We start from the raw sequence: 20,499 nt of genomic DNA on the forward strand, positions 1-20,499 counted from the left end.
TATCGCTGGGCAGCTCTCTGCCTGCTAGAAAGCTCTTCACTGTCCCTCATGCCGGTCTGCCCCCTGGGATTTTCCTCCCGCTGGTTCTTGCTCAAAGGCCATAGACAATTAAGCTCCCTTTCCCCATAACAGCTCTGCAGGCATTTGAGCATATTCTAGGGCCCCTTCTTTGAGCCTTCTCTGTCTGGACAGTGTCTCTCACCCACCTGGGGAGTTGTCAACTCTCCCTGTGCCCAGACCACCTCCAAAACTAGGGGCAAAACCCAGTCATTCACACTTTGAAATCTGGCCAGGTGATTCCAGGGTGCAGCCTGAGTTGAGGCCACAACTAATTTGTGAGCCTATGAATAGCGATCTTATTACTCAGCAGGTCTGGTGTCCTGAGCTCCTACATTTCTAACGGTCTCAGGTGACGCCTATGAGCTCATGCTTTGAGTTGGCAGTTGAAGAAAGCACTTCTTTAGATTGAATAGTCACTACTGCTTCTAATATTCCAACTAGGTATGATTTCTGGACTCTCTCCACCCCCTCCTGTTCCCTCTGTGATGAAGATGTGCACCTTGTACAATACCCATACTCTAGTGTTCCCAGAAAGAGAAGGGAGTGTCTTATTTATGCTGTGACCATGGCAAAGCCATCCCCTCCCTTGGTTTAGAAACTATACTTCCATTAATGTGGCCTGGGAACCCACTGGCAAGATTGGTTCACATGCCATTTGCCCTTGAAGTTGCTCCACTGAGCACTTTCCCCACCTGTATGTTTGAAGATAAGAAGTTAATACTTTACTTTAGTTCTCATTTTGATTTGACCTGGCCTGAGGTTCCAGCCTGCAGGGGCCCGGCGTGAGCTGCCCTCTCAGAGGGACAACAGAGAATAGAAGAGGAAGCAGATCCTGCCAGCCCTCATATTCGAGGATACTGGGTGGAATGAAATGGCCTCCTTCCCCTTTCGCCTCCCCAGGCTTGGCAGCTGACAGTGGCTAAGTTAGGAACCCAATGTATACCCTTCTCGTTCTGCTCCTGTCTCAGCAGCCTGACCCTGAGGCCCCACATGCCCCAAGACTGAGACTTCAGGACAGCGGTGTGGGCTCAGGTGAGTACTGGACCAGGAGTCCAGGGAACAGAGTTCTAGCCCAGGCTCCGCCTCTGCCCCTGAGTCATGTGTGACAGGGAACTGGCCACTTCCTCTCTCTGCTTCCCCATGTGGCTTTGTCCATCTGCGTCTGGGTGGCTTCCAGGAATCACAGCATCATAGGATAACAGAGTAGGAAAGACTCTGAGAGGTTCAACCCCCTGATAGCTCACCCCAGGGAAACTGAGGCCCAAGTAGATCAGGGACCTGGCCACAGTCACATTGTTTTGCCCCTTCTCACCCAACAACCAGCAGACTCTGTCCAGGTGCTGTGCAGCCAGCCCCTGACAGCATCAGCCCCTGACAGTATGGGAGAAATAGGGCAGTTGCCCCCAAGATCTGCCCATCTCTGCCCAGAGCCCTGAATGGATCTTGTTTGATCTTTTATATACATTAAAGTGATGATTTTATTAATGCCTGTCTCCACCAGACTCTGAGCTGCACATCTTTGCCCTCAATACTCCTAGAACATAGTAGATGCCCAAGTATTTGTTGGATGATAGGAATAAGTAGTAGAAAAGCTGAGTTGGCCCATATAAGCTGGGGTGACTTCTCCCCATGGCAGAGATAGGAATGCGAAGGCCACACAGCCACCTAAGCCTGAGTTAGCTTTACGGCCACCCCCAGGGCTTACCCCTGCTCCTGTCCTTTGCCAGGATCTTACCTGCGGACATATTTCTTCTCCAGGTGGATGTTCTTGTAGCCAGCACCTGCCCCGGGGTCCTGGCCCACACTCAGACTGGGTCCCAGCATGGCCTCAGCCTTCCTTCGCAGAAAGTTGAGCAGGTCACCATAGCAACAGTACTCGGTGATGACCAGAACCGGGCCTAGAGCAGCCAAGAAAGTGGGGTAAGGGCACGTGGACAGGAATATGAGGTGGGGCAACATGGCCCCCTGGAATGGGACTCGGGAGCCCTAGATTCTAATCCTGTCTGTGAACAGCTTTTTCTGCTCTCTGCACCTCAGTAATCCCATCTGTCTAAAGCAGAGGATCTCAAAAACTGTAGCTGAAGAATTCTTTCTTCAAAGGAAGTCTATGGTAGTTCCATATGGGTCAAGGTTGCTCTGGAAGAGGAAGGGAGAGACCGAGAGTCCTGACAGGCCCTGAGGCCCATCAGTGGTGAGTGTCCAAGTGTCTTTAGATGGGAGCTTCACTCTAGATCCCCAGAATCAGACTTTCTGCACTCTAAGGATCTGCACTCTATCCCCTCTCTGGCTGACTCAGACACCCACCAAGGTCAGAACCACTGATCAGAGCACACAGAACTGTCAATCTGTCATAAACAGCTTCTGACCAATCCAGGCACCTGGTCCAGGAATTTGAGGAACTCTGAGGTCTATAGAAATCCTACAATCACTTGGAGGAGATGGGAAGGAGAGGATGGAGTGAGGTGGCCCTGGGCCCTGAGACACTCAAGAGGCTCCAAGACCATGGGCTCCACTGCCTGCCAGGACCCCTCACCTCCATGGGTACAGGCTCCCAGAAGGTTGACTATGTTCTCGTGCTGGCCCAGGTGACTCATGATCTTCAGTTCCGACATGAGGGCCTCTTTCTCGTCTGCGTGAGCTGTGGCTGGAAGATGGAACCACAGGTCCCATAGATCGGGAGAAAGCAGGACATAGAGAGTCACACAGACAGATGGGAGACACCCAGGAGAGCAAGCAGGTGCACCCAGTGCCCCAAAGTGATTAGTGGCCAAAAAAGGGAAAAGGAAAAATGCAGACACACAGATGGCAGTTAGGGAGAGAAGAGAGTTGGCTCATCCCTGAACTGCTCTTAAGTGGCAGAAAACCAAGCTGTGGCCAGACCATGGCCCAGGGTGGCCTCTGTGTGCCTGGCCTCTTTCAGGCTCCATCAGAAGCCTCTCCTGACCCAGGAGTTAGCGGGAGGCTGGAGCTCACAAAAGAGGCCAAGAGTCCTTGCCCCCAATCTCAGGCCCTGTCCCCCAGGCTCTGATAGGGTGGTGCCTCTTGTGAGGCCAGGGCAGGCCCTCCCCTAACATACCCACCTTCTCCTCACTCCCCCAAATTTCCGAAGCCCCTGCCCCTCACTCACACTTCAGCATCTTCACAGCCACCTTTAGGACAGCATCCTCCTTGCCCAAACCAAAGGCTGTGGCCTCTACCACCTTCCCAAAGGCACCAGCTCCGAGAGTCTTCCCTGTGACACACACACACACATAGCCTACTTAGAGCCCTGGACGACAAAGGGCCCTTCATCTGGGGGCCCACAGGCTCCCTGCAGTGCACGCTGGCACCATGACGGGAGGGCATGGTGGGTGCTGAGATCCCATCTCACCAAACTGCAGGTTGTTTCGTGGAAACTCCCACTTCTCATTGTAGGGCAGCTGGGTGGGGTCAATGAACGTGTAACTGTTGCCCTCGTAGCTCTCGATGATCTTCCAGCGCACCTGGTACTTGGGCTTCTGCAGGGGAGAGGGGAGGCATATGTCAGCTGGACCCACAGGCTGATCTGGGATCTCATCACTGACCCCCGAGAACAGGGGTGTGGGCAGTTCCAAGGCAGGCAGGAGGAGGCAGGGGTGGCCTGAGATGCGGGTGGGAGGGGCTGGCACTGAGAGCCCTGTCCCTGCCTGGATTGGCCTCACCATGTGACCTTCCCTTCGGGAAGACTGTGTTTCCCCATCCCTGTATTGAAATGCGTGGGCAGGGTCACCTCTGAGAGCCTTGGCAGCTCTGACAACTTGGTAATTCCTGAGCCAGGAGGGAGGGGAAGATCTTGAGCTCTACCCATTCATCCATCCATCCTCCCATCCAAATGTTGTCTGGTTTTATTCTTAATTGTGGTAAGCTACATACAACATAAAATTTACCATCTCAACCAGTTCTGAGTAGACCCTTCACTAGTTCATTCACACTCTTGTGCAACTTGTCTCCAGAATTCTTTTCATCTTGCAAAACTCATTAAGTGACTCATTAAGCGTCTCATTAAGCGACTCTCCATTCCTCTCTCCCCTGAGCCCCTGGCCACTTATCTCCTGAATCCGACGACTCTAGGTACCTCATTTATTTGGAATCGTGCAGTATTTGTCCTTTTGTGACTGGCTTATTTCCCTGAGCCTAATGTCTCCAAGGGTCATCTGAGTGTCAGAATTTCTTTCCTTTTTAAGGCTGAATAACATTTCCAGACAAATATTTCACCAGGTTCCTATTAGTGCCAGACACCATGGACTCAGACCCGAAGAAGATAAAGCCCCTGCCCCCACGGAGTTTGCATGCAAGGGGCTAAGACAGGCCTTCACCTCAACCAAATGTATATGTCTGACATTTTCGTATAGTGCTGTGGAGAAAATAAAACAGGCTAATGGGCTAGAGAGTGCTGGTCCGAGGGCAGGTCAGGGAAGGCCCCTGAGGAGGTGCGAAGCCGGTCGGATGACCGTCGCAGGCTCAGTAGGTAGCAGACGCAGAGGCCTGCAGTGGGCAAAGTCCTAGCCAGTGTGCGGGGCTGGAAGCTGCCGTGGGCTGCAGGGAGGTGGGGATTGTTCCAGAGGCGGCAAATCTTGAGCACTGGGATAGGTGAGTGGATTCCCTCCTACCTGCACCGAGGAGCCCTTGAGGGTGGGATGGAAGTGAGGGAGGCATCAGACTTTATATTGGTAAAGCAGGAAGGAGGGAGAGGCCAGAGCCAGATCTGGGAAGAGAATGGCTGCCTCCCTTTCCTGCCCAGGGAAAAGCACAGCCCAGCTGCCTGGGGGCATCATGCCAGGGGGGGTGCCCATGAGAAGTGCTGATGGAAGACGGACTTTAGGGGGAAAGTGGAAGCTGGGCTTGGATGGTAGAGGACACTGAGGCCTTGGGTCAGCAGTCCCACTCTTTCCGGTTGGCCCCAGGGGACAGGGACCAGCTGGGCTGTGCTTAGCAGCTGGGCTCCTTCTCCAGGCACCCAGCCTGGGGGAGCTAAAGGGTACGTGAATGGGTGTTGGGGAGGCAGGCAGCCGGCGGGGGCTGCAAGTTGCACCCGATGAAGAGAAAAGACTCCAGAGAGCCGTAGGGAAGAACTTCCTGATGGCAGTTTGGGAGAGGAGACTGTGGTTAGACACAAGGAAGAACTTCCGGGTTCTGACTCTGGAGGGAGCCTGCCGGCAAACTTAACATCCATGCCACGGTTTGGGGAGGAGAGTCGGAAGCAGGCGCAAAGGAGGAGGCTCCCGAGTCACAGAGGACTCCAGCCTCCTGTGGGGTGACTTCCCCAGCTCAAAACATGGAGAGAAAGCCGCAGGGGGTGGGGGGGGGACTCTCTGACCTCCCCCAGGCCACTTCCATCTCCAGGGGCTCCTGTGGCCAGAGCTGTTTTTCCTCCTCGCCACTTCTCCTTCTGGCCCCTGCAGCTGAGTCAGCCCCCTCCCCAGCGCTGCCCCGCCCCCAGCCAGGCAGGGGTGTTGGGGAAAGGGGGGGCTCCAAGGAGGAAGATGTCCTCTGGCTGGATCTCAGGTCTCTGAATCTCAGACTCTACCTGGAGGAAGACGCACCTCCCCCCCGCACCCCCCCCCCCCCGCCCGCCTCCCCCTCCACACCTCTGGCATCCAGACCCCTTCCTGGGAGGCAGCCTGCAGCTCGGCTTCTGTGCCCTTGGCCGCCCAGGGCTTCTCCCTTGGGGTGCCCGCCTGACGGAGAGCCCTTCCAGGGAAGTCGGGACGGGCCACCTGGGCCAGGTTTCCTAATGGCAGTAGTTGTCCCTAATGGCAGCGTGCTCCCTGAGCACCCCCTGTGGCAGCACACTGGGTGTGCGTCATCTCACTTACTCCGTAGGACAGGCCCAGGCCCAGGCCTCACCCCACTTCCCCTCAGTGACTGAGATGGACAGGCCGGCCTCCATGCCCTGTGACCCTCCCCATCTAGGCCTGCCGGTTCTGGGCTGCTGGATGTTCTCTGTCTTAGGAAAAGGTAGGACCTCAACACTTCCCACTGGAAACGCTGGGGACCTTCCAGTACTGCCCCAGTTGGCCTCCAGGCCCCAGAGCTCAGTTCTGACTCCAGGATCCCAACCCTTCCTGCCTCCCTGCCTCATCTTTTCTTCCTTGCCTCCTTCCTCCTTCCAGCCTGCTGACTCCTGCCTTTCCCCCCCCCCCACCCCCAGCCCCACCCCCGTGGTCTCTCTAGGGGCCAGAAAGGTGATGACTCAGGCCTGAGGCAGAACCAACCCTTCCCCCCCCTCACTGCAGGCACAGGCAGGGCGGCTGGGCCAGGCTGGGTCCCCAGTGCAGAGGCAAAGCTCAGAACCCCATGGGGCAAAGCAGAGGGGAATTGGACGGAAGGGCCTAGAGGCAAGAGCATGACCATCTTGACCCCTTGAGGTTTTGTCCCATGGGATGCCCTCCTTTTCTTGGCCTTAGATTGATTGGTTCAGGGGGGCAGTTACATTTCCTGGATGGGAAACAAGGTGGCTGGGATCACATGTTCCAAAAATGGTCCCATGGAGAAGAGGGTAAGGTGTCCCCAAGCCAATGCTGGCCCGGGGAGCTGGGCACCTCAAGGTAGAAAGGGCTGGAGAGGGAACTGGGCCCTACTCTGGAATCTCTGCAGGAGTGTCCTGGGCTGAGGAGGCAGTTCTGGGGGGGGGGGGGGGCAGTGGGAGGCAGTTTTCAGCTCCATAAAAGGAAGAAGTTTGTAACAATTGGAGCTGCTCAGAGAAGGAAGAGGTGGCCACAGGAGTGAGTTAAGGCCTGTCCACAGAGGTGGGCGAGCAGGGCCTAACAACCACTGTGGGTGTGTGGTCAAGGAGATGCCCAATCTGGGACACTCCTACAATCCCAAGATGCATGAGCTAACATGGGTTCCCTAGGCCACTTCCTCCTGGAACAGGGCATGCAGCTTCTGTCCTGAGCACTGTCTGTGCCCAGAACCTTGCTAAGTCCCCTACATGCAGTCCCTTGTTAAATCCTCATGACAACCTGGTGGGGCAGCCACCATTATTAAACCCATTGCACAGATGGAGAAACAGAGACACCCCCAACTTCCCCTGAGTTACCGTAGTTGGAGACTGGCAGAGGCAAGACCCACATCCATCCAACTCCCAACCCCTGGCTCTTAAACCAGACTATCAGTAGGCTCTTGGAGTGTCAGAGGAGGAAGACTGGTAACCAGTCCCATGGTACAGGTGGGGAAACCGAGGACTGGAGTGGGCAGTGAGTCAGCCAAGGTCACACGGCAAATAAGAGTTTCAGAGCGGGACCCAGATCCTTCAAGTCTTGACCCGGCAGCTTCACTTCTTGGAGGCTGTGGTCAAAGCTGCCTCTTCAGGCTGGGTGTTGGCATGAGCATGAGAGCTGAACCCATGGACCCCCATGGGCCCCCTCATCCCATCCACACTAAGTCCTCTTCTCATACTAAAACCCCCAAGGCAGGGGTGCAGAAGAGAAGGCCCAGAGGAGGCTCGCAATGTGGGTTATTTAACCCTAAATCACATTGCTCCCTTATTCGAACCCACTGATGGCTCTGAGCCTACAGGATGGATCCCAACTCCTTGGACTCCCCAACCTGCCTCCTCTTCTAGGCACCATTTCTAAATCTTGCCTTGGTGGTCCCCCCCACCCCACCCTCCCCCGGGTACACATTGCCCTCTCCCCCAGAGATACCGTTTCCATCCCTTACCGTCCCCCTGCTGCACCCTGCATTCTCCAAGATCTGTCCCACTCATGACAACCACCTTCTCCAAGCGGTCTCCCTTCCCCACTAGGGGAAGACATCCATCCCGCTCTGACCTGGCCTCAGCCACTGTTGCAGGGGACACCATCTTTTGTGTAGGAAGGCAGCGAGGCGGGGTGGCAGGAGGCCTCAGGCTGCCAATGTGGGAGGCACTTGGGACCTTTGAGCCGGTTCTTCAACCTCACCAGCCCTCAGCGCCTTTAACTCTACAATACTGACTGCCAAAAAAATGAAATAAAATACTGACTGCCAGACAGTCCCTGCTTCCAGCTTGTCGGGAGGGGAAGATAAGATGATTCAGTGTTTCACATGATGACTAGGAACATGGTTTCTTAAAACCCAGCCTCTGCCACCGACCAGCCGTAGACTAGGGCAGCTGCCTCCACCTCTCGGAATCTCAGCTTCCAACTCTGTAAAATGGGCTTAGCGATGCTATCCACGCGCTGTGATTGTCGAGGACATTCAGTGAGAGGAAGTAAGTAACAGGCTTCACAACAATGTCCCTAAAATTGCCATCGCTGGCTGAGAGCTCAGAGTGACAGGCAGTGCACTAAACGTCAATGTGCCGTCCGTGGCAACTTCCATTAGCGGTAACTAACGAAGGGGATGATGATGGTCAAGCCTTCCTCCTCCACTAGACCGCCCACCACCGGACGTGAGACACAGACCTGGCCCCGTGAGGCCATCTCTGTGTGCTTGAATCCCCCAGCGGGGACAGACCCCCTTGTTCCTGCTCGCCCGGAACACCATTCCTCTCCCCACTGCATCCTTGGCTCTGTAATCCTCACCCTCCCTTTTCTGGTTGTTTGACAGGCAACCACCTCTTGCTCTAGACAGTGAACCCCTCGAGGGAAGAGCCTCAGAGGCTCTGAGTTTTGGCTCACTCAGCACCCGGCTGCTCATGTTAGCATACAGTTGGTGCCCACTAAAGAGCTGTTGGCTGAATGGCTGACAGAATGAGGGAGCTTTTAGGGGGGCTACAGGGTGGATTGTCGCAACCTGGTGGCACCGTCCCAGGGTCTGGCTCATTCTGGTACCCAGATGCGCCCTCCCCCCGCCATTGCTCTGCCCAGGCTCACCTGCTTATATTTGTAGAAAAGCAGCAAGAGCAGCAAAAGCAGCAAGACCATGATGGACATGCAGGTGACCAACACAGGCGTGAAGAGTGGCTCGTCAGGAGGCTGGATGTGGGCTCCTGGAAGGGGTGGAGCAGAGGAGTAAGCCGGCAGAGGGGGCCTCCAAGACCTCCTGCCTCCACTGAGATCAGGCCACTGCACTGCCTGGAACACAGTAGGTGCTCAGTAAATGCCTGTTGACTGAACAAAGTGTCTTCTCACCCAGAAGGCCCCAGAGCCTCAGGGAGTATTCCTATAGGCCTTCCGCCAGCCGTGGGCAGGGAGGACAGCCCCTCCAGTTCTGCTCACGCCCAGCCCCAAATCCTGCTCAGAGTCACAGCCTCTGTGGCTGGGGAGGCCCTCAGGTCACTGCAGTACCCCCTCCTGCCAGTACAAGGAGCCTCTGCAGCAGGCTGGCCTAGTGCCCACGCATGCACACACTCATGCACACCATACACACTCCCACCCACCCCCACCCCCAGGGATGGGCGTTCACCACCCACACCTCCGGGCAGCTCACACAGAAAGACCTAGCGCTTAGACTGTAATCTGCCCTCCCAGCATTTTCCCCACTGCTTTCTCGAACATCCCTTGGAACCACAGCCTTTCTGAGGGTCTGAAAGCTTGGCTTATGGCCCCTGGGCCTCCTCTTCCCAGATCAATAACCTTACTTCTTTCAATACGTTTGAAGGACACAGTGTCCATCATCTTGCCCAGATCAATAGTGTGGGGGTCTGAGGCCAAATTTCCCCTCTGCCTCATAAGAGGTGTGTGACGTCGAGTCTGTGACTTCTCCCTAAGCCTCTGGTTCATCGTCTCCCAGGTGGGAAGGAAAATAGTGCTCACCTCCCAGGCTTGTGTGAGCTGAGACAATGACCGTAAGGTGCTCAGCACGACGCCTGGCACAGCGTAAGTCAGTGCAACGTCCGTTTAGATTTGTTCACATACACCCCCCAGCAGTGAGACAGAGCAGCCGCAGGCAGCTGCGTGTGGAGTCTGGGCCTAGTCGCAGCTGCTCCGAGGCCCCCGCAAGGCCCCCGCTGAGCTGGGCACACGCTCGCCCTGCGCTGTCCACCCAGAGAGCCTTGCCAGGGCCAGGCACACAGTGGTGCTGAGTCCTGGTTGGCAGAAGTCTGAAGGTGCGGCGGGTCTCTGCAGCTGCAGGCCTCTCACTCACACTCAGACAGCCGGAGCCCTTGTGTGACAGGGAAAGTGACCCCTACCTCTAAGCAGACGCGGCCTGCGTCAGTGCCCGGCTAGCCATCAGCACCCCCTGGACCGTGGCCCGGAATGAACAAGACTGTATCTGGAGGGAAGAGTGTCTAAGAGGGAAGGAGGAGGCTGAGGGGGCTGGCCCTGAGGTGTGGTTGGGCCGTGTCCACTTGTTGCCTGTCTCTGTCCCCGTGCTCGAAGCTGCATGGATGCCCCGTTCCCCTGTGCATCCCTGAGTGCCTGGCACACAGCTCATGCTAAATACATACTTGTGAAGCCACGCTTCAGGCTGCTTTCTCTCCGGACCTCATGGCTTCCTGCCCTCCGCTCTTCCTCCCTGCCCCCCGTGCTTCTAGTCCTATGGGTTCTGGACTCCTCCACCTGCCTCTTCAGGAGACCTTTGTTCAGGAGGTGGCTGGAGTCGGACCCAGAGAGGTGGAACTCGGTAGGGCTGGGATCTGCTACACTTTGGCCCTCCGGCTCCGGCCCCCTGGCTCCCTGTGGCTGGGGCAGTTTCTTGGGCCCAGCTCCCACGCTGGCCTGGGAGGGGGGAGGGCTCACCTATGGACATGGACCTGAAGGCCTGGGAGCTGTTCCCCACGCTGTTGAGGGCCCTGCACTCATAAGTCATGTTGTGTTCCATGGTCCCCATGGCCAGCAGGCTGTGGACGATCACCTTGTGGAAGGGCTCCTGGCTCAGGACCTCTGAGTAGGAGTCCTCTAGGACCAGTGCTTGGGCCTCATCACATCTGAGAAGAGCAGAGTGTGGCTTAGAGTTTCAGGATGCCCAGTCCCTCGGCCCCTCAGCCCCTCGGCCTGGGGTGAAGAAGGTGAGCAGAGCCGCTTACCTATCTGTGTGGCCTCTGCACTGCAGCCATGTCACATTGGGCTGGGGATACCCAGAGGCTTCACAGAGCAGTGCGTCAGAGCCGTTGACAGTGGTCCATGTGATCCTGACCTCTGGGGGGTCTGAGGAGAAAAAGAGGAGTGGACGAGGGAACAATCAGCCCCAGAGGCCCCAAGTCCCCTGCACTGAGATGCTTTCCCTCCATCGTCCATCTGCAAGCCCCAGGGACCTACAGGCAGCCCAGGGACCTTACTCCCCAGCCCCCTAACCGAACTCTCGCTCCCACCCCCACGCACCTGCCCCATCACTCACATCGTAGGGTGAGCTCAAAGGTCAGAGAATCCCCGCCTCTAGTGTTTCTGGCCAGGAAGGAATAGCGACCGGCCTCTGAAGGCTTCAGGCGAGGCAGGGAGAGGGTGGAGGTATACCTGCAAAGAGGGGCAAGCTGTCTGGAGTGAACCTCAGTCCTGGTACTTGGACAACCTTCCTAAAGGGCTTTTTTATTTTTGGTAAAGTGTCCAGGACACAAAGGCCTTGGCTGAGCCAGGCACAGGCTGAGTGCCATTGAGACATGGGAAAATCAGCAAACCCAATCAGCAACCCAATTCCTTAATTGCTTCTCTCATTTGCAAAGTAGTTTTGTCCTGAGATTTCTTCTTCTTCTTCTTTTCTTTTTTTTTTTTTTTTTTTTTTTGTCCTGAGATTTCATAGAAATGATGTCTGTGAAGTGCCGACCCTGGAAATCACATCAAAGCCCTCCCCACCCCCGCCCCGAATGTATCTACTTACACCACCATCACTGGGTTAAGCAGTCCCTGCTCAAAACACCAGCACCCAGGTTAGCTGCAGCCCCGAAAGCACCAACCCTGCCAAGAGGGACTGTGAGAGGGATGAGAGGCAGGATGTAGCCACAGGGCTGCAGAAACCAGGGTTCAAGTTCTTGTGCTGTTGTTTCTTAGCTGTGTGATCTCAGACAAGGTACTCAACGTCTCTGATCCTTTGCTTCCCTTTCTGTGAGGGTTACACTGATAGTAATTAATTCACAGGCTTGGCCTGGAGACGAAAGGGGCATATATTCGGGGGACTTGACTCAGAGCCCAACTCAATGTAGACTGTGTTTATATACCAATTTAATGGTGCCCTTTGTTACAGAAAAGACCCAGAAGCAAATGCAAATAACATAAGTTATCCTCAGCTGATTCCAGATAATTTTTCCTTTTTTTTTTCTTTTCTTAAGCTCTATTTTAGCATTTGTCCATTATGGACATGCACTGTTTAGGTTACAGATATGTTTTTTTAAAAATAAATTACAGCATATCATTATAAATTACACTGGGCTAATACCCATGGTTATCAAAGGGCAATCTCATTCAGCTAGACCTTAGGCATACAGAACCCCTCTACACACCTGCCTCTTAAGCTGGAAGAATTTAACTTTTTTGTGTGACTCAAAGTCACCATCATGAATGAACACATCCATCACATGAACTCAGTTTGGTGGCTGTTTGGTGACCAGGTTTTTCTGCCCTGTGCTGGATGACCCCACACTACCGTGTTTGGGGGATCTCCAGGGTTTCTTTTTGCAATGTCCCTGTTGCCTATGGATCCCTGAAACCTGTCCATAGACCATCCCCCTCCCAGGGGTCTATAGACTCTAGATTCAGAACTTCTGCTTTAGACAAGGAGAAGCTAGAAATCCTGACCAGAATGGATGAGAAAGGAACTGGGAGGAGAAAAATGAGGAGGACAAGGAAACGTTTTTGTCCTGCTGAACATTTTGTTCTGTTTTGATTCTGAAAGTTGGCAAGCTGGAAGCCAGGCATTCATGAAGTCTGGGCTTCAGAAGCTAGAAAATAACTCCGGAGAGTTCTGGAGTTAGAAGTTGGCTAAGGGAGTATCTAGCAAACATCTAGCAAATCCCTAAATAATGGCAAACATGTCTCCTCTCCTAAGTCAGTTAATGATAAAGATACTGGCTGGAGATGGTGTCAAGGACTCCCAGGCTGCATGGGGACCCTGAGGGAAAGAGCTCGACGGTAGATTAGAGATGTCTGTCAAGAGCGTGGGATAGGAATGGGTTGCATGCACAGCGCATGCTTGCTGTTCTTGAGCGCCGTACTCTTGTTCAAACACAAGTGGGTAAAGAAGCTATTGTTTTAACACCTGCTACTGGTGTTCCTCCTATAGACGAGACTCTTATGTAGTAGACAAGCTGGTTACACCACTTTGGATGGGAAAGTGACACCCTGAGGTTGTAAGGAGACAGAAAATAGACTTCTAACGTGTGTGGGGGATAAGCCAGATTCTAGAAGTGGAAAGAAGGGGGAAAAGAGGAGATAGAGTCAGATGGCACTTTATGAGAAGCATTTTGAGCCTGTAGAGAAGAATGAGCCCTTTAAAGAACTTTTGATGTATATGTGATTGTGTGATGCTAGTTCTGTCTACCCCCTAAATCCATGTATGCGGCAGATTGCCTGTGTAGTCATTATTAGGAGGGTGTCTAGGAGTAGAAATCATGAAGCATGGGGCAGCCTGGGGGGCTCAGCGGTTTAGCGCTGCCTTCAACCCAGGGCGTGATCCTGGAGACCCGGGATCAAGTCCCACGTCGTCAGGGTCCCTGCATGGAGCCTACTTCTCCCTCTGCCTGTGTCTCTGTGTCTCTCTCTGTGTCTCTCATGAATAAATAAATAAAGTCTTTTAAAAAAAAAAAGAAAAAGAAAAGAAATCATGAAGCACTGTCTTCTATATTTGGATTGGCCACAAAAGAAGAGAATTAATGGGATTAAGAATTATTCAGTGAAAAAAAAAAAGAATCTTCAGTGAGCCTGAGAATACACACCCCAAGAAATAGTAGAACTCTTGAGGAGGGCATTGGATTTTCCAAGGATGTGGGACAGAGGGGCAAGCCAATTTTATCAAAGTCTCAAACACAGATGACTGATATTGAGGTTCTATAGTCAGGAAAAGTGAGACCCGGAAAAGGGAAGGGATTTATTTGTTCCAGGTCACTAGCAAGGTTGAGATATGACCCAGTGTCCTGCCTCCTGGCTGAAGTGTTCCCCTTCTGGCTGTGGGGCCATCCAGATGGGAGCTGACAGGTGGTACCTGTATGTGTCCTTCGTGATGACAAACTTGAGCTTGGCCTGCTGGTCGGAGAAAGGTCCCAGATAGGTCCAGTTATAACCTTCCAGGCTTGGGTAGGCCTCCACCTTGACTTGGAGATCGACCTTCTCACCCACAGTCACTTCCTGGAGGAGGCTCTGCTCAGAGGTCAAGTTCAAGTAGGCACTCTCTGGAAAGCAGAACACGTAAAGATCTGGCATTGCTGGGAAGATGTCTCAGTTTATTTGCTTATTTGGTGATCCACCCTTTGACTCAGCCATTTAGCTGGACCCTTCCTGTGTGCACCACGTGTGCAGCCCCCACCCCTAACCAAGACTCACCCTCTGGCATCTCCCTTCCCACCACTGTCCCACAGAAACCCAAACACTTCGCTGAGCCCCTGGGAGAACTCAGACAAATTCTTATCCTCTTTGCTACCTCTGCCTCCTTATTTATATAACCAAGAGATTGGATATTTTGTGTTGTTATAACTTTTTGAAAGTTTTTCAGTGGCAAAAAAAATCAAAGTGGCAAAATGCAAAGACACCCTCACTCATTTCCCCTTCTTCTGGTTATAGTTCAGGCAGTGAAGCTTCCACGTCTAGCTCTAAGGAGGGCATGTGACTCAGGCCAGCCAGTCAAAGTAGTTTGTCCCCTTTGGACCAGTGAGTGGTTTAGGGTAGGCACATGAGCCCTTGGGTCCTTTGACACTTACTTCCATGATTTTTGTTGGAGCTCTGGGAAAGGAGAAGCCCTAACTCCAGGGGGTTGTCAAGCCTGATATTTGAAGGAGTCCACAAGAAAAATGTTGAGCTGAGAGCCAAGAAGCAACAGGTTCTTGTCCATATCAACTGAACACCAAGATCCAGTTCACCTGAAGCTCAGATCCATGGGCTTTTTAGCTATAAGGCCAATAAAATCCTCTTGTGATCAGGCTAGTTCAAGTTGATTTCTGTTACCTACGCCTGAAAAAGTCCTGACTTGTTTCTTCTAATTAAATCTTGCATGAATTAAAATCAAGTTGCTTTGATTGAATCTCAGGCAGAGGAGCTATGGCAAGAATCCCCACTTACCCTCTCCATGCCTCTCACGGAAGCCCCTGAAATACTTTCTCAAATCCCCCAAGACTTTACAAAAAGCCTGGAACTAGATGATCTCTAAAGGTTCTTCTCCTTACTCGTCTATGAAATCTAAAACTCACTCTTTTACCCTGTGATATGCCTGCTCCAAAGTCCCTTTGGCTCCCCATTGGAGCCATACAGATTGGCATTCAAGGCTCTCCTCTATCAGGTCTCTCTTCATGCCCGTCTAGCTCTCGCCCCTCTTCCTACACACACACACACACACACACACACACACACACACACACACTGCTCCACCCATCTGGGTGTCCTCATAGGCCCTGAATACCCCACAGTCATTCCTACCTTGGAGGTTTCTATCAAGCCAGTTTCTCCACCAGGAGCCCCCTCCACTTCCTCTTTTCTATTTCAATCCTTCTCATCCTTCCAGGCTCATCCCTATCAGGGGGTCCCCATCCACCACTTCAGGCCACAGGGGGCTCTTCCTCCTCAGGACTCCTGCTGCCCTTCTAGACTACACATCCATTAGGCACCACATCTATTCTACTTCATACATCTTCTCCCTTCGGGTAGCCATCCTCTCTAACTAATCTGGGAGCTTTTAGGGCAAGGCTTCTGTCTTCTTCTCTCTCTCCCCTCAGCCATCTATCTGAGGAGGATGAGTCTCTCCATCCTCCATCCATCCTCCCACCACCTCCACCACCACCACCCTAATCAAGCCACCATCACCTCTAGCTTGGACAATCACAGTAGCCTCCTACCTCGTCTTCCTTCTTCTACCCTCCACAAAGCACCATGTTAAATCTTATTATGCAAGTCGGATTGTGTCACACCACTTTACTCAGATCCTCCAACGGCATCCCATCTCTCTCAAGGGGAAAAGAACCAAGTCCTTACATCGGCTTACAGGGCCCTGTGGAATTGGATACGATACGTCTTGGCTCACTTTGTACCACTCTTCCTCCCGAGCTCCACCCCAGCCACACTGGCTGAGTTATTCCTTGCACATGGCCAGCACAGTCCTGCCAAGGACATTGCTTGCCCTCTGCCTGGAGCTCTGTTCGGCAGTACATCTGCATGGCTTACCCCCTCACCAACTTCAAGTCATTGCTCAAATGTGAGCTGGCCAGTGAGAACTTCCTTGAGGACACACTCTACTTTAAATGGCAAACTCTAGAACTGATTCAGCTTTCAGAATTTGTGTTGCTCATCACTTGTCTTTTCCCAGCTCGAGCACAAACTTCATGTGGGCAGGGGCCTCCATGTATGTTTCCTTTGCAGCCGCACCGTCAGCATCGAGAGCAGTGTCTGCCCAGAAGTGTGCACGAACACGAACATTGAGTGACTGTGGTACCCGTACACTAGGAAACACACAGGCTCAGAACCCGTAACTGGGGATGAGCTCCTCCCCTCTTTCACCTCACACAGCTCCCAGCAATGGGGCCTAGGGGAGTGCAGGTGCTATAAGGGTGGTGATGGTCATGCTTGGCCTCCCCAATACCCCTCTATCTCCCATAACATTGAACATATGAGGTGTGGCCAGACCAAAGTCATTCAGCCTCCCCTGACCTTGAGAAACTCCCACTTAGCCTGCCCAGACTCCCATCTCCCATCTAATGCACAGGACATCTGGCTGGCCTTCTGAGATCACAGCTCCTATGCACACGAGGCAGCATTTAGTCTGTGCCAGAGTGAATAGATAGATAGATAGATAGATAGATAGATAGATAGATAGATGATAAATAGATTCACTCAATTCCCACAACAAACCTATGAGACAGTGACTCCTAGTACTGTTAGTATCCCTGTTTTTTAGAGAAGCAATGTGCTAGTCATTGGCGGAGCCAGGTTGGGATGCTGCCTTGGGAGTAGGGGCTGCAGGCCACCACCACGTACCCCTCCACACAGTCTCATCCCATCACTCCCCTCTTAGACTCTCAATGACTTCCCAACAGGATATGATGCAAACCTCCCACCCGTTTTACTATCTGGATGGTGCCTCCATCTCTGCTTCTCTTGGGCCACTTGTCACACCACTCACATCCTAGCCATGGGCAACTTCTCTCCACGTGTCAAATGCTCTCTGATCTCTTTCCCTTTAGGCCTTCCACATGCTGTGCTGTTACCCTTCTGCCTTGCTAACCTGCCTCGATTTTTCTGAGCCTAACGTAGGCCACTTTGTTCAAGTCAGGGTTGGGGGGTCCCCTTGGTGTCCTCAGGACACTCCATACTTCCTGCATGGATCACACTGGGTGAGCATTGTCTGCTCCCGTGTCCATGTGATGTGGGTGTTCCAGGCATGAAGGGATGAATGAGGGAGTGAACGGCAATCCAACAGGCAGTTACTGGACATCAGTCACAAAACAAAAAAGCACGATAGGAGCCCTAGGAAGGGAGTGAGGGATTCTGGGGAAGGACCTGGGAAGGACCTGGGAAGGATCCCAGTGGTGTGGTTCCCTAGCCAGGCCCAGGATAAGGGGAGTCTAGTGCAGGTGTTCTCAACAGTGTCTCTTCATTCTGTGCCATCAACCCCCTCCTTCTCAATCCCCTCACACACTCTCTCTGCACCCCCCCCCACCTGGGATCTCTGTCAGCCTTCCCCCATCACCCTGATGCTTACCTACCACCCGGAAGATCATGGAGGTGGAGCTGATGCCTCGAACATTGGTGGCCACGCAGGTGTAGTTGCCAGCGTCCTGGAAGCCTACGTGATCGAGCTCGAGGGTCAGGACTTTTTGGTACTGGTTACCTTGGAAGTCGGATTGTTGAGGGATTGTGAGCTGTAGCCAGAAAGAATGAAAATGGGATACCAATATTGTTTAGGGATTAGAAAACGCTGCGTTCAAATCATCAACCCTTAAAGATTACCATCTGCCTTTCCTTGGGCAAAAGACTGAACTCTGAGCCTTGGTGTCTTCATCTGCAAAATGGGACTAATACTAGCCCATACTCCTAGGGTTGTAGGGAAGAACGATGAGCTATTGCTTGTAAATGTGGGTAGGGTTGTGCCTGGCACACAGTAGGCACAGTGGGACAGCAAGGGGCTCTTCGAAGCAGCCCAGTGCCGTTCTCTTTTGGAGATGCTCTCTGCTTCCCTCTCTCCAATCTTTTTGAAATGGCCTTTATATTCCTGGGCTTTGAGGTGGCCTAGGAACCCCTCACTAAGTCAGAAGTGAACTGACCTCTGGCTCTTGTCTACAGACTGGGGCAAACAAAGGTCATGGGTCAAGGTGGTAGAGTATCACCTCCTTCCCCCCACAAGATTCAGTGGCGTGAGCCTCAGTCCTGGTTCTGAATCAGCCATTGATGGGCAGTGAGATCTTAGGGCCTGGGCTGTGCCCTCAGTCCAGAGAGCCAGCTCGTAGGGGGACTCGGGCTCCATCCTGAAGGGCCTGGTGTGGTGGGAGGATGGGCACACCTAATCCCACTGTCACCCCAGGGACTGACCTTGGTGTCTTCGTGTTGCAGGAAGACGTCAAAGTTAACATCAACATTGCTGGCTGAGCACTCGATGTTGGCGGGCTCTCCCTGAATCCGTACCAGCTCTGCAGGCTTCAGCGTCAAGGTCGGGGGCCCTGGGATGACTGAGGCCAGGGAAAGCGACCCATAAACACCCAGGCCGGAGCTGTCATTCTGCTCCCTGCCACAGGGAGAAACTGGCTGAGGCCCTCACCCCACTCCTATCGCAAAACCCGGGAGGCAGCCTTGGAGGCCTCAGACAGCAGGTCCTGTTTTTTAAACGGACTCTGAGAAGCCTACTCCCCTGCATCGCCACACCTCTCCCCAGTCTCACCCTGGTCTCTGCTCTGGGTGCCTGCAACAGCCACCTGGAAGGCCCCCACTTCTCTTCTGACCCCTGCACAACACAGACTGCTTGCAGCATCCCAAGGAGCTCTTAAGAATGTGGATTGGATCACATGCAGCTCCTGGGCTGGGATCTGGTGGCTTCCCATCACTCATGGGATGCTAGCCCAGGCCCATTACTGACCATCCGAGCGCCTGCTACCTCTCACCGCTCTGCAGCCGCACCGGCCTCCCGGCCACACAGACTGCACACTTGCCCACCCTCCTGGAGTGCTTTTTCCTTCCACATTGTGAGTGGGTGGTTGCTCTCATCCTCTAGATCTTTCATTCTGAGAAGCCTTCTGTGACCAGTCAGCTGAATGAGCCTCCCCATCCCACACACATCTAGCTTTCTCCAGCTTGGCTTCTTGTTGATCACCATCAGCATGTTATTTGCTCTCTCTCGTCTGTCTCCCCCACCCCTGGTGGACAGCAGTATCCCTAGTGGCTAGCGCGGTGCCCGAGACAGAGTAGACACTGAATTCAAGTTCAATGAATTGAGTGGGAAACCCATGTCTGAGGATGTGGGACAGCTTCAGGCTCTCCTCCCATTCCTGGAACAGTCAGAACCTGTTCCCACCTCATGCCTTTGTACCTGCTGTTTCCTCTGCTGAAGCAGAGCTTTGCACGGCCACCTGCTTCCCATCATTCACAGTTCAGCTCCAATAAAATGTCACTCTCTCAGAGCACCTCCCCTCCCCACTCTCTCCTATCCCCTTGTGGAATGATTTGCATAGTGTGTCTCATGAGCTGAGATTATCTTTGGGCTGCCTCTGGGCCCAACACTTTGCTTGTCTTGCCCCAAAGGGCCCCTTATCGATGACCATGATGCAATTAGAAGGAAGAAGTGAAAGAAGAGGGACACCCCATTACTCCCCATCAGGCCCAAGCCCTGCCACGGCTCGCAAGTCACTGGCTTTCTGTCCCTGCCCTCCACGTTGGCCTGTCCCTCCCAGCCCCACACACCTTTCTGCACTTTAAGCCAGATGCCCATCGACGTTACCGTCCTGCCGCCTACTCGAGCGCTGCATTGGTAGCCCTGGGTCTCGGTGAACTGGGCCTTGTGGATGGTGAAGCCATACCAGGGCGAGAAGGAATAGTTGGTTTGGCGCAAGACAGGCCGGCCACGCACCCGCATCAGCGAGACGCCTGCCTCCAACGCTGGGTCGGTAAGCAGGCAGGGCAGCAGCGCATCCTGCCCCTCCAACACCGTCACGTCCTGGGTCAGCACCTTCCAAGGCCGAACAGGGTCTGCGGTAGAGCGGATATGGGGTTACAACTGTCTCCCTCTACCAGGCCAAGTGGTCTCTGAACACTGGTGACAGGGAAGCTCAGAGAAGCTGATTGTTTGCCAGAGGTCACACAACACCTGAGAAGCTCAGCCGATACTTCAGAGTGGGGGCACTGAAACCAGGTTCAGCCCTACTCCTTGGTGCTGTGTGACCTTGGGCAAATGACTCAACCCATCTGAGCCTCCAGGAAATGAGCATAGTCATGGAAC

General features: G+C 53.5%; 1 protein-coding gene across 2 annotated transcripts in view; it reads right to left on the minus strand.

Moving 5' to 3' along the window:
* Positions 1-20,499, minus strand: part of CSF1R (colony stimulating factor 1 receptor) — a 29,931-nt gene that overhangs the window by 4,551 nt on the left and 4,881 nt on the right. For both annotated transcript variants that reach the window (XM_055324767.1, XM_055324768.1), the window contains exons 3-14: positions 19,965-20,249; positions 18,603-18,739; positions 17,776-17,935; positions 14,077-14,263; positions 11,284-11,399; positions 10,973-11,093; positions 10,686-10,873; positions 8,877-8,992; positions 3,431-3,557; positions 3,188-3,292; positions 2,594-2,704; positions 1,796-1,958 (exon numbers count right to left, since the gene is read on the minus strand). In XM_055324767.1, coding sequence (XP_055180742.1) covers positions 1,796-1,958; positions 2,594-2,704; positions 3,188-3,292; positions 3,431-3,557; positions 8,877-8,992; positions 10,686-10,873; positions 10,973-11,093; positions 11,284-11,399; positions 14,077-14,263; positions 17,776-17,935; positions 18,603-18,739; positions 19,965-20,249 — 1,816 coding nt within the window. The remainder of the gene's footprint in view (positions 1-1,795; positions 1,959-2,593; positions 2,705-3,187; positions 3,293-3,430; positions 3,558-8,876; positions 8,993-10,685; positions 10,874-10,972; positions 11,094-11,283; positions 11,400-14,076; positions 14,264-17,775; positions 17,936-18,602; positions 18,740-19,964; positions 20,250-20,499) is intronic.

Source organism: Nyctereutes procyonoides, unplaced genomic scaffold (genome assembly GCF_905146905.1).
Source record: "Nyctereutes procyonoides isolate TBG_1078 unplaced genomic scaffold, NYPRO_anot_genome, whole genome shotgun sequence".
Taxonomy (NCBI): domain Eukaryota; kingdom Metazoa; phylum Chordata; class Mammalia; order Carnivora; family Canidae; genus Nyctereutes; species Nyctereutes procyonoides.